General features: G+C 36.3%; 1 protein-coding gene across 2 annotated transcripts; it reads right to left on the bottom strand.

Moving 5' to 3' along the window:
- Positions 1–1,462: 1,462 nt before the first annotated feature.
- On the bottom strand, positions 1,463–13,393 carry LOC132278684 (transcription initiation factor IIA subunit 2). 2 transcript variants are annotated; one of them, XM_059780530.1, is made up of 4 exons: positions 13,295–13,393; positions 12,780–12,927; positions 12,626–12,676; positions 1,463–1,954 (listed from the first exon to the last, which is right to left on the bottom strand). In XM_059780530.1, exons 2-4 carry the CDS (start codon positions 12,906–12,908, stop codon positions 1,814–1,816), a joined length of 321 nt encoding a protein of 106 aa, XP_059636513.1. In that variant the 5' UTR covers positions 12,909–12,927; positions 13,295–13,393; the 3' UTR covers positions 1,463–1,813. The 2 variants fall into 2 exon arrangements, with proteins under 2 accessions (XP_059636513.1, XP_059636514.1); XM_059780531.1 differs by having other exon boundaries at positions 13,326–13,385.
- Positions 13,394–13,883: the final 490 nt, after the last annotated feature.

The raw sequence follows: 13,883 nt of genomic DNA, 5'->3' as shown, positions 1-13,883 counted from the left end.
GAAAAAAAAAAACTCGTAATGTAATTATAGTCAAATACAGTAATACACCGCATGGCGTATAAAGAATCTGCAAAAGAATATGAAACCAAATAGATAAAATTGTATGACTAAGCTATTATTTTTGTGCAAATATGTCTAATATTTACCATCAAATAATACAGACTTAATTACCAAGAGCCCCTCGTTATATGCAAATAATGTATGTATAGCCCCCATTAAGTTTGCAAACGATAGCCTAACGATAGTTTGCCGTTAGTGACTAAAAAGACTTATATGCCCTTATATGCAATGAGAAAAATAAATCTTTCCCCACTACTATAAATCTCTCAAACCTTAATTCCTCCTCAAATCACCATAACCCTAACTTCAATTTCACCAAACATACATAATCGAATCGAAGCAATGGAAAATTCTTGTGGATTCTTTTCATGCTAGAAGCTGGATGAAATGGTGAATTGGACAGGGTCAAGCTTCAATTTCATCATTCCCAAGGACTGTGTCTCTGTTTCTCTTTCAATCTGTCTTTCAATATGCTTCAGTTTAATATGGATAGGTTTTTATAGTATACTACTGTAAAGTCTTTTAATATACGTGTTGAAACATGATTTATGTGCACTAAATTTTTTTACAACAAGCATTATTATAAAAATTTGTGACAAATAAGGTTGTGATTTAGTGCTATCTACTCTATTTAAGAGAGTTCAACTTTCTCAAATGGGGTGTTTTTTGTTTGGAAAAGAAAAAAGAAATATATATGTGTGGATGGAAATCATCTGTTAATGAAAAGTTTTTGTAACAAAGGAGACTACCTTATTGTTACAAATGGGACTTGTCCTGCATCAAATTTAGATAGAGTTGAAGTGTGTATAAATGGGCAAGTGCCCACCTGTTACAGTTAATATAGTCAGACTTAATTCTTAATTCAGTGTCACGCCAAGTGCACAACTCAGAGGACGTCCGGGTCTAACCCCTGCTAGACAGGGTCCCCTGCTGCAACGAGAGCATTGCCCAAGTTTGGGTGGAGAAGATACAAGTTGGACCAGGCTCCCTTTTCAAAGCCTTTTCTTTGTAATTACTCATATAGTGTTCTTTTTATCTTTCTTCGATTCCTTTTATTCCTTAGAGACTAAGGAAGGTCAAGCTCCGCGTCAATCACATAGGAATCTCCATCTAATGAGTCCTAGAGGCAAGTCTAACAAGGCTAAGCTAACAAGGTCAAGTGTAATGTCACTTCATCTCCATCGGTCCCAAGGCAAAGGCTTACTATAAGAATGCTGGGGTCCACGACAAATTTGGATGAGGGTAGAAGTGAAAAGATAGACCAAGGACCACCCGTTACACTTCTATTATACTATACTAGTGACACTCAATTTTTGTAATTCATAATTCAGTACTACCTTAATGATACCATATATACACGATCACAATTCCAAAATGACCAATCCATTCATACAATGTTGACTAGGGCACTTGAAGGAAGATCATATTCCAACTAGGTTTTTTAACAACACAATCAAGCCACATTCAAAATGTTCAAGCTATAATCCAAGACATCTAACTTATTTAAAATAAGACACACAGGATGAAATAACCATCCACAATATACGTGGCGTGGTTATATGACGACATCCAGCAATTATAGTCATACAGTTTGATTTGTTTTTACAAGTGTTTAATCCTCATAATCTCTTTCCTGCAACTACAACTGACAGGAGAAGTACTTCTTCCTTTCTTCCTTTCCAACATCCCCTTCTACTACCACCGGAATGAAATAAAACCCTTTATTGAACATTATCGTTCACATGTGAGAGTCTCATTGTATGAGCAGCTTCGAGTCACATGCCACTATCTTCACCCGACCAACATTCTCCTGGGTGTCTTCGTTCTTAAATAAAGCATCTTGTAAGATGAAGGTCCAAACATTGTCGCAGAATCTGTATGTGTGCAGATGTCCCTGTAGGTGGGGAAACAAAAAAACTCAGTTTAAGATGAATGTGCTCCCAGACGTTAAGGAATAGAAAAAGCAGACGAGGGATGTGGAAGAAATCAGGTAATAGAAGAACTCGAATATGACAGGTAGGGGATGACTGCATGCAAGGAACTATTTACAAAGAAAGAACAGCTGAAAATCCCATCAGGGAGAGCAATTTTCAAGCGCGCAGAGTCATATTGTCTCAAGCTCTCAAGTAATCAATCACATCAGTGAATTTATTTATTTATTTATTTTCATAATTGGTACTCGTACACACATGCCTCCACTAAGGCTTGAACCCTTGACCTCCCTTTGGGAAGTAAGGGTCTGATACCGCTAGGCCACTGACCTGTTGGTACATCAGTAAAATTGCAAACCAATGAGACTTTACAATCCTATTGCAATAACTAAGGTGAAAAACTTCAACTTAAAGATTATGCAAAGATGCATGCCAGCGGATGATGATGGTAATTGAAGTCTATCCAAGGGTAGAATGGTAATCTTAAAAGCCAAGGATACAAAGGTAATTTTGATATACAAATATGCACTCACCAAATTAGGGTTTATGCATTCATAAATTAAGCTTTATTAATACATGTTTTGATTTAGAAAATTCTTTTTTGATATGCATTACAAGGTTTTGGAACTCCTTTATTTGAATTTTCTAAGTATAGCTGCGCATTGCACTTTGGTCGTTCGACATATCAAGAAGGTTACTGAACATAATTGAAATGGAAACTTGATCAATTGAACCATTAAAAAATGAGGTTTCCTTTGTGAATAAAATACTATGACCTTAATCTCTACACTATATTTTGTCTATGAATATCTCATCAGGTCTCGGGATTGATTCCTTCTAGGTGCAAACAATTCTTTACGGGCCACGTGGACATAATAGTCCAATCTTTACCCGATCCATGTGTGTGCATTGGGGGCCTTGCACGGGTCCCGTGGATTAGTTGGGGGCAAAGCCCCAGGCACCCCGGTTATCGGGAAAAAAAAATTGCAGACACAGAGAATACAATAAATAGACATAAAATATTGTTCGAGGTTATTTTTGAGTGCATAAAATTTTGTTTTTCATCATCAATCATTCAGCATATAGGGTATGGAGTTTTATGCACATGCTGACGATCTATTATTGCTGATCTCAATTAGAGTTCAACACGTTCAACCTATTCGTCTGAAATTGGTTTGGACGACTAGTCTGGAGATCAAAGAGCTATTGAAGAAGCAGATTGCGGAATCTGTTGACGGAGCAGATGCCTGAAGACTCTGAGTGTGAGTTTGGTGAATCAGTCTGTGTCAAGAGGTGACTAGAAATTCTGGAGTTTTGAACTGTCAACCTAGTGTAATAACTTCTTCATATATTGGATTTGATATGAATGGACATGGTTCCGGGGTTTTTACCTTCCAGGTTTTCATGTAAAAATCTTGGTATCTATTGTGCATGCTTTTTATTGCTTTACTTAATACATAATTGATGTGATCTGTCCATGCATGACTGATTCACATATTTTCAGTGTATTTTATTGATTTAAGTTTAAGTTACTTAGTTAAAAAAAATTAAAAGTAGTTAGGACAGCCTACAAATCCTGTCCCCCCTTTTAGGTTTAAATCCTGTCTCTATTAGGGCCTAGAGTTTCGGTCCTTGTACTCTCCTAGAAACAATGCGTGTCGATCAATTGCCAATCCACTGAACAGAAGAAAACTAGAGTTGAGATCCAGACAACCTTGATCAATGTCTCCATCTATTGAAATGGATTCCAAAAGGTTTTGATCGATCAGAAGTTGGAAAGACAGGGCACTAGAATTCAGTAGGCCTCGATCGATACCTCTATTGATTGACTGGAACCCAGGAAGCTCGACCGACACCTTGACCTATCAAAAAAACTGAAATTTGTTTCGTAATTTAAAATGCACAACTTTGAGGATCCCTTTCCTACCAATTTTCAACCTCCCATAAATATATATTTTCCACTCCCTATTAACTCTCTTTCATACTGTTAGAATGTTATATATATATATATATGTTGGGCCATTATGTAATTACATTATGTTAGTAGGGTCCTTGTGTTATTAAGGTGACTTGTATCCTTTATATAAGCCTATGTAGGCTTATTAGGTTGTTTAGTGTGTGAAATATAGTACAAGTTCTCTTTCTCTCTGTCTCTCATGATAAAGAACATGGTAGAACATGGTATCTGTCCAATAAAGCATTCTTCAATCAAAAAATTTCATTATTTTGTGACATTTGTGGATGATTATTCTCGCCTGACTTGGTTGTTTCTGATGAAAGATCGTTCTGAGTTATTTTTAATTTTTCAAAAATTTCGAAAAGAAATCAAAACTCAGTTTGGCTGCCCAATTCGTATTTTACGTTCTGATAATGCTAAGGAATATTCTTCAACCTCCTTTGATACATATCTTAGTGATAAAGGAATTATTCATCAAAATTCATGTGTTTATTATACTCCTCAACAAAATGGAGTTGCAAAACGTAAGAATCGACACCTCTTAGAAGTAGCCCGTGCTCTTTTGTTTCATATGCGCATGCCTAAACGGTTTTGGGGTGATGCTATTCTTACTGCCTGTCATCTTATTAACTGTATGCCGTCATCTGTATTAGATGGCAAATCTCCACGTTCTATTTTATTTCCTGATTCTCCTTTGTTTTCTCTTACTCCTAGAGTTTTTGGATGTGTATGTTATGTCCACAATCTTGGTCCTGGTTTTGATAAACTTGACCCATGTGCCACAAAGTGTGTATTTCTTGGATACTCTCGTTCTCATAAAGGTTGTCACTGCTATAGTCTTGTTTCTCAACGGTACTTTATTAGCGCGGATGTGACCTTTTGTGAGTCCGTCCCATATTTTTCAGATAGTGATTCAATTCTTGATATTACTCCTGAGTCGCCTCTCCTGCGGTTCCATTTCCCTCACTTTCTCTTCACCCTAGATCTCCTTTGCCTGCCCCGTTACAGGTGTACACTCGAAGACCAAAGCCTGTCGTGCCTCCTCCATCGTCTTCAGAGTCTTTGGATCCAACACAGTCCACTATGTCTGATTCCTTGCCTATTGCACTTCGTAAAGATACTCGCTCGTGTGTCACTAATCATCCCATTGCTCATTATGTCTCTTATAATTCCTTATCGTCATCCTTCTCATGTTTTTCCTCTCAATTGTTTACTACATTTGTTCCTAAGACTGTGTAGGATGCTTTGTTTGATTCGGGCTGGAGGAAAGCAATGCAAGATGAAATGGATGCTTTGCATCAGAATAGCACGTGGAATCTTGTTCCATTACCTCCAGGTGTCAAACCTGTTGGTTGTCACTGGGTATACACTGTGAAGTATCTTCCAGATGGGTCCGTTGAGCTTTTAAAAGCCCGTCTTGTTGCCAAAGGTTATACCCAGACTTATGGTGACTATGATGAGACGTTTGCCCCTGTTGCTAAGATTTCTTCTATTCGTGTTTTGATTTCTCTTGCTGCTAATAGAAATTGGCCTCTGTTTCAGTTAGACATTAAAAATGTTTTTTTGCACGGTGACTTAGCAGAAGAGGTTTATATGGAGCAACCACCTGGGTTTGCTGCTCAGTGGGAGTATCTTCACACTGTTTGTCGCCTTAAAAAGGCCCCCCTATATGGATTGAAACAATCTCCACGGGCTTGGTTTGGAAAATTCTCTGAGGCGGCATTTAAATTTGGTCTTAACAGATGTCAGATCGACCATTCGGTATTTCACCAGCGCACTAAAGCTGGCTTCATCTTTCTTGTGGTATATGTAGATGATATTGTGATCACAGGTGATGATTCTGAAGGCATTGCTAAGTTGAAGCTGTTTCTGCAATATCGATTCCACACTAAAGACTTGGGTAAACTTAGGTATTTTTTGGGTATTGAAGTTGCTAGATCCAAGAAGGGTATAAGTTTATCCCAACGAAAATATGTGTTGGATTTATTAGAAGAAATAGGTATGTTGGGTGGTTGCCCAGTTGATGCTCCTATGGATTCGAATACAAAACTTGTGTCTGATGAGGGTGATTTATTTAATGATCCAGGCAGATTTCATCGCCTTGTTGGGAAATTAATTTATCTCACCATCACTCGACCTGATATTTCATATGCAATTAGTGTTCTAAGTCAATCGTGGGAGCTCCTAGAATGCCACATTGGATTGCTGTTCTTTGGATTATCCGATATCTCAAGCAAGCTCCAGGTGTTGGGTTACTATATAAATCAAATGGTCATCTTAGGGTGGAAGGTTTTACAGATGCCAACTGGGCTGGTTCTCCTTCAAATAGGAGATCTACTACAGGCTACTGCATATTTGTAGGAAGAAATCTTGTTACATGGCGAAGTAAAAACCAAACGGTGGTAGCTCGATCTAGTGCTGAAGCTGAGTATAGGGCAATGGCCCAGACTACTAGTGAGTTGACCTGGATACAACATTTTCTAAAAAAACTTGGGTTGACAGTTGAAGCTCCTACTCCATTGTTCTGTGATAATCAAGCAGCAGTTCACATTCCCTCAAATCCTGTGTTTCATGAGAGGACCAAACATATTGAAGTTGATTGTTACTTCATTCGAGAAAAGATATTACGTGGGAGCATCTCTACTCCATTCGTGAAGTCTGAAGATCAATTAGCTGATATGTTTACCAAAGCATTGGGTCATAACCGGTTAAGAACTATCTGTTCCAAGCTGGGATTATTTGATATATATTCTCCAACTTGAGGGAGAGTGTTAGAATGTTATATATATATATATGTTGGGCCATTATGTAATTACATTATGTTAGTAGGACCCTTGTGTTATTAAGGTGACTTGTATCCTTTATATAAGCTTATGTAGGCTTATTAGGTTGTTTAGTGTGTGAAATATAGTACAAGTTCTCTCTCTCTCTCTCTCTTTCTCTCTGTCTCTCATGATAAAGAACACATACCAACCTTGCGTCTTCAACACACACTCTCTCTAAAACCATCTCAAACTCTTTTTCTACTTTCTTGTGCCCCGTATACTTTCAAATGGCTTTTGCTCTTTGGATACTTGCCTTGGTTGTGCCCATAGCCTGTAGGGAGCTCAATTAAATCCCAAGATAGCTCAGAAGAACAGAGGAGATACATCATCACAACCATATTTACAGTGATGAGAAAACCTATAACTGGATACATCGGTGGTGCCTCAAAATTTTCCAAAACCGAGTATATCATGGTGAAAAGGTACACTCAAGGTAAAGAAAAGGCTTGGAGGTGCCTCCATATTTTCAAAAACAGAGTATATTATGGTGGAAAGGTAAGCAACGCAATCCTTGATGGTGGTAGCAGTGAATTATTCCTACAAAAGCTATAGATAACTCGAAATTGCCAATCGAGAGGCAAATGAGGCACCTATTACTTCACATTGTTTACTCAAATTTACTATGGGTGATAATTAATATGATGAGGTTTATCATGAAGTCATATCTAAAAAGCAGGGTTGTATAAATTTAGGGAGATCGTGATAAAGACACGGGCCACATGGCATAAGACTTAGAGTAACACATATTCAAAAGAAGTGTTAAGATATTAACTCCCACCTACTCATTCAAATGCCACTGATTGCACTTCGAGGACTAAAGTTAAACAAAGAGAACAGAAACAAGGTAGGAAAGCAGGTACAGCTTTCTAGAGCACATGTATACTCCCCAAGAACAATACATGGGGATATCAAATTGAAGTATCAAAAGCTGCTGATAAAGGACCGGAACATAATCAATGAAAAAGAAGGGAGACATTAAAGCTATTAATAAAGATGGATGCTACCCAAACTTATCTCAAAACAATAATAATAAAAAAAGGTTTAACACCTATTAAAAGTCCCAGAGTTTCATATAAAAAGTTACGTAGTTCATTCAAATAATATGTAGATGTTTGCTTGAATTTCTTAAATATGTTAAATTAAATTTAATAATATCATACCGTGTAATTATTTTTTATTCGATCCCTTGCTGAAAACTTTAAGCAATTTATATACATTGTTACATTTATGTTCTATAACCTTTACCAAACTAGATTTACCAAGGAAATCCAGGTTTTTGGTCTTTACTAATGAAGCTTTGTCTGATTATCTAATTATGCTAATGTTAATATTGAATATTTTTTTTTTTTGCAAATTATTTATGACAAATGATATTACTTACTATTCTCAACTATGCAATTACAGTATTGTTCATCACATTTAGTTATCAATTAATTGCATTGTCATATTTGGCTTTTATGCACATTAAGGAAATCTTATTGAAACACAAACTTGTACAAAGAAAGATCATCTAAAGGTTGAGAAGTTATGCTCTCCCTGCAGCAAAATCCTGGCTTCACCACGGCATGCTTGATATGCTGATTGGCTCTATTGTGTTCTCAGGAGTAGAATTTGGGATGAGATGTTGTAATGATGGAAGACTACTACCTTTAAGACACTAGACATATTGTATGGGTAGTTGTTGATGGCATTGGGACTTCAAAAAATGCCGAGCACTTTCATGGAAGTTATCAGGATGATGGTATCATCCTGATAACTTCCATGAAATTAGCTCCATCATTAGGAGTATTAACTAGAATATTGGGATTTCATGATTTACTCATAACATCAAGCATAATGTGGTAGAACAATATTTCATTAAAACGACTTTTGACTGTTTACTACCTTGTTTCATCATATCTCTTTTAAATGATGTCAACTTTTCTTTTCCTTATTATTTTTTCCTTTTTTGTCGGGGGAACGGGGGGAGAATATTTTGAATTAGGCATTCTGAATATTATCTTAAGATATTGGCGTAAATTTTTTTATTTTATTTTGATAAGTAGAATTTTGGCGTAATTGACATGTTGGACGAAATTTATCCGCTGGTTTCTACTATCCTACTGAAAAGATGGCACGTTTCACAAACCTTGGATGTTAGTGTAACAGGTGTTGTAATGGGATTGTATCGCGATTTGTAAAGGGTTTGGGACCAGCACTGACATGTTATATAGCAGTCATGCCTGACTTTGAAAAACATGGTCATGCTACACATTTTTGGTGGAATTTAGTATTAAAATGGTAGCCCCATACCTATATAATTGTCATGAGTCTGAAAAAAGAAAACACAACAAAAAAGGTCAAATCAAAGTCAGATGGTTGTACTAGCAAGCCGGGAGATCTATTTGATAAAAGAGGCATAAACTCAAGAAAAAGAGAGTCGGGTGCATTAACCTTCATTTCTTGATTTATATGGAAATTTTATAAGATGGAAGTGTTACATAGGAAAATCAACTTACTTCTTTTATAGGTTGAGATGTAGCAGAAATAGACACAGTCACTTGTTTTTTTAGCTTGTAAAGCAGCTAACAAAACCTTATAACCCCAACTATTTAAGTCCTATTCGATTCTCTAATCAAAATAGAAACAATGGTAATCCAAAGATGAATAATTATGAACGATAATTTAACCTGGAATGTAACCATCCCTGATCTATACCCTAACGGGACAAATTTGGGAGCAATTAAATAGAATAGGGCTATGTTTGGAAGTAGGTGCTGAACCTGATTTAGGTTTGGACAGAGTCAGAGAGTCAGGATTTAAAGAAACCTGCCCTGCTAAAATTTTGTTATACCTCGACACAACCAGTCAGTCAAAGGCAAAGATGGATTTTGAAAAAGTCTCAATCTCCTAGACAAACTTGGGAAATGGATACCCATTTCAAATCGGACACTTGCAATCCCTCTAAATAACATAGATAGCCGACCCCAAGTAATTGGGGAAAAGGCTTGATTGTTGTTGTTGTAGGAATAAAGATACAAAATATATTGATAAAAATAACAAAACATATATTAAAAAAGACATTAAAGAAACGTAACGGTATCTACATCTATACGAAAAAAGATGTCATCCCCTAGAAATACAACTTATAGGTACTAAATATGTCCACCTACAAAACCTACTATATATTTGATATTAGTTATTTAATTTTCACAATATGGAACCCAAATCCCCCCACTACTTTATAAGTGAGGTATGGACGGTATAAATAAGGGACTACCTTTAGGTCACAAAGGTGGCACCTAACAAAGATAGTGTTGCATACAAGAAACACAGAAAAATAACAGAGAAAGTAGTACTAGACGAGTTGCATAACTAAAAGTCATAATACACTCATTCTTTGTCAAACTTACTGTTTTGTAAATACAACAAAAAACAAAGCCTTTTCCAACTACTTGGGGTCGGCTTCATGAATCTTAATTTTTCATTCTGCTCTATTTAAGGCCATAGGTTTCTTCTTCTCCTTTTTTTTTTTTTTTGGGTAAGATTTCATAAAAAGGCGCTCAAGAGGGGAGCGCTCCCAAAAGAATACACAAGGTGCCAAAGGCGACAGCTAAGCCATATGCTATCCACAAAAGGCGTGTTCTGATTGGTTGCGGTGTGTAATGGTTAAGAAATGTAAGGAAAAGTAAAAGTGAAGAAATGAAAAGGTGTGTTGGCACATTAAATGTATTCTTGCTTCAAAGACGGTGTGAAGTCGGCAAAACAGTGCTTATATATATGGAGTGATAACCTGTGTAAAATGTGGTGTGAAGAAAGCTCAGTGTGATGAGCTGAGTAAAGAGAGAGTGAAGAATAGAGAGAAGAGAGTAGAGAGAAAAACAGAGTAAAGTTATTGAAGGCCAAGAGTGAGTGTATTGCTTTTAGAAGAAGTTGTCTTCTTCTAGTGGGTGAGTGTGGAATACCTCTTGGTAATCCGTTAAGGGTTTTAATCTTCTCTATTCTCTAATAAAAGTTAGTGTGTTACTTCCATCTAAATTTTCTTTTGTTGCCATTGCATATTTGTTGTGTGTGATCTTGGACGGATTAATTCCTAACAAGTACTCCCTCTGTCCCATAAAAAATGTCCCTTTTTGGAAATCTAACTTTTTAAGAGTGTAGTTTTTAATGTTCTATTTATTTATTATAGTGGTAGGGAATGAATTTCCAAATAATTCTATGGTGGGTCAACATGCTTTTATAACTTCAAGGCAAGGAGGGAAAATTAGGAATATTAAAAAAATAGTGTGGATAGGTGGACACGTCGAGGCAAGAAGGGTCCACATGAATTGGGACAATTATTTTGGGACATTCAAAAATGGAAAGGCAGACACTTTTTATGGGACAGAGTAGTATCAAAGCTGATACAAAAAGGATTAGTTCATAACACCTGAAATCTCATTTTAAACGTGTCTTGTTAGCTCATCCATGGCAAAATAAGTATGGGCTTAATCTTGACCCTTAATGTAAGTACAGTAATTTGGAATTCACTTTTTTCTCCTACAGTCGTTCTAACTATAGTCACACAACCATCGTACACGTTCTCTATTGTGTCAATATATCCCTTTGTGACTCCTTTCTGTTTTGCAAATAATGGTTAAAATAAGTAAGCATCCAAATAAGGGCTCCACATGGGCATAGCAAATATATATTGAAAAGCGTGTGATGTGCAAGATCAACATGGAAAACTTTAGAGCTAAGCATAGATTCTAACCAAGTTGGACGAGTCTAAATTTGAGTTCAATCCAGTGGTTAACACTACCAACAGAGAAAAGGAATCAGATTCATAATTTTCAATTGGCAACAATAGAAATTGAACCCCTGATACACCCCTCTTTTAAATGCCATCGCAATACTTAAACCACCATGCTCAAAAGTCACTATACTTTAACCATATGAATCAAAGCTGATATGGATGCAACTAAAACCTAATCATAAGTATGATAATCTTATGTAACAATAACATTACAGGTGGACAAATTGAGACGTCTACGACCTATCCCAAGATTTTGATATGGAGTTAGCACAAGGTCCGTGATCTAAGGGGTGAATAGGTTAACTAATTTTTGAAATTAACTGAATTAACAACTATTCAAAAATTATACTGCCAAACTACGAGGCAATCCACTCAGTCCATCGTATAACTAAACACACAAGCAATTAATATATCATGTAAAAGAAATAAATTAGAAGCACACAAGACACATTATTTTTTTTTTTACACGAAAATCCCAAGGGAAAAACCCACGAGACCTAATATAGACATATAAATCCACTATAAGAAAGAGATTTACACTAAGTTAACAGTTCAAACCCCTCTCAAGTCTTATGCACAAGGTACGCTCCGTCAACAAATCTGCTCCTCACAAGATCTGTTTCTTCACAAGTACTTTGACCTTTGGTCCAATCGTCCAATCAATTATTCTGTAAGATTGCTCCTTGATTGATATAGAATCTAATGTATGTGCGACACTTGTTGATGATCAATACCGTATATGCATACTCACCAGCTTAGATGAATGATGAAGATCAAATAAACTAAAAAAAGTAACGGATTGCTAGAAAACACAATTTTTTTTGCTCCAAGTACGCTTGGAGATAATATATGACGCATGCCCAGGTTTTTTAAGCAGAGATATATTTATAGAGAAAATGAAGTCCTACAGCCTTTAGGGTTGAGATTTTTAATCAAAAAAGAAAACTTTGTTTCCATACAATTCGATCAAAAGCCATATAACCCTAATTGATGAATGAATGAACCTAACCTGTGAGTAGTGAATTCTGTTCCCCAAGTGATAATAAAAATAGGCAGAAATTACTGAATGAACTATTACCTTAATGGACACCTTGCTCTTAACTTGGGTTTCCAGAGCTTCAGTCATCGACTGAAATCCATACAACAATTTAAACAATAAGAAAATAAATAAATCATATATGCATATATATAGAGAGAGTTTTAATGCCATGTTTAAGGAGCTTTCAGTGTACCTTGTCGAACTGAACAAGAACTTGGATGGCAAGCTCAGGACTGAGAACTCCGTTTGAAACCATCTCGTCCAAAGTTTCGGTCAGGCACATCCCGATCGTCGATCTGCGGTACAACTCGAACGTTGCCATTCTTCTTCCTTACCGAGATCTGAAAAACTCATACGAATCAAAGCTCAGATAGCGCAAGGTATATCAAACCAAAACCACCATGAATTTATAAACAGTGAACAAATTTAACACATATATACACACATGTGTATATGCATATATATATATATATGTATATATATACAAATCAGTATGCAAGAGTATATGCATATATATACATATATATGTATATATATACAAATCAGTATGCAAGAGTATATGCATATATATACATACATACATACAAATCAGTGTGCAAGACATTTTCCAATAAAACGTTGAATCACGACTATGAATTCTCAAGAAATTGTATGAATTTATATACACATATATACAGAGAGAGAGAGAGTAATTCAAGTCGAAAGTACAATTGATGTGAGGAGGAGAAGAAACAGTGACCAGCGTTATCGCGTGCTCTTGAGCTCGAGAGCGCAGAAAGAGAGGGGAGGAAGATTGGGGCTTTTTATACCCTAGTTTTTGTAGCTGTGCCCTTATATAGGCGTGCGTTATATCATGGAAAAGATGAATGGACAGAATTGCCCTATATCTTTTCTTAAATTACAGTATTCCGTAGAGTTTTGAACCGCCAGCCTGCCGAACACTCGAGGGCAATGATGGAATTAAATTGGGCCTGGGCCTGTTTTATTTTTTCTTTCTTTTTTCGCAAACGGCCCATAAAAAACTCCAACCCTCAATCTCTTCTTTGTGGAAGAAGAGATCATTGTGATCCATTGGGCTACATCCCATGGTATTTGGGCCTAGCTTATAAAGATTATGTGGTTGCTTCATCGTGACTTGGATGTTCTCGATTCGAAATAAAAATTAGTCTCTTCATATATAAAGATAAAATTATGTAAGCGCAAATTTTTTTAGACTCTACAATAATGAAAGTCTCGTGCACTAACCTAACCCTTAATATTATGAAGAAATTCACAATTAATTGGCTAAAATTATTTA

Source organism: Cornus florida, unplaced genomic scaffold, assembly GCF_030987335.1.
Source record: "Cornus florida cultivar Cherokee Brave unplaced genomic scaffold, ASM3098733v1 CherokeeBrave_3.0.0_Hap2_Chr10, whole genome shotgun sequence".
Lineage (NCBI taxonomy): Eukaryota > Viridiplantae > Streptophyta > Magnoliopsida > Cornales > Cornaceae > Cornus > Cornus florida.
Note: the sequence above shows the minus strand (reverse complement) of the source record. Positions and strands in the feature narration are given on the sequence as shown.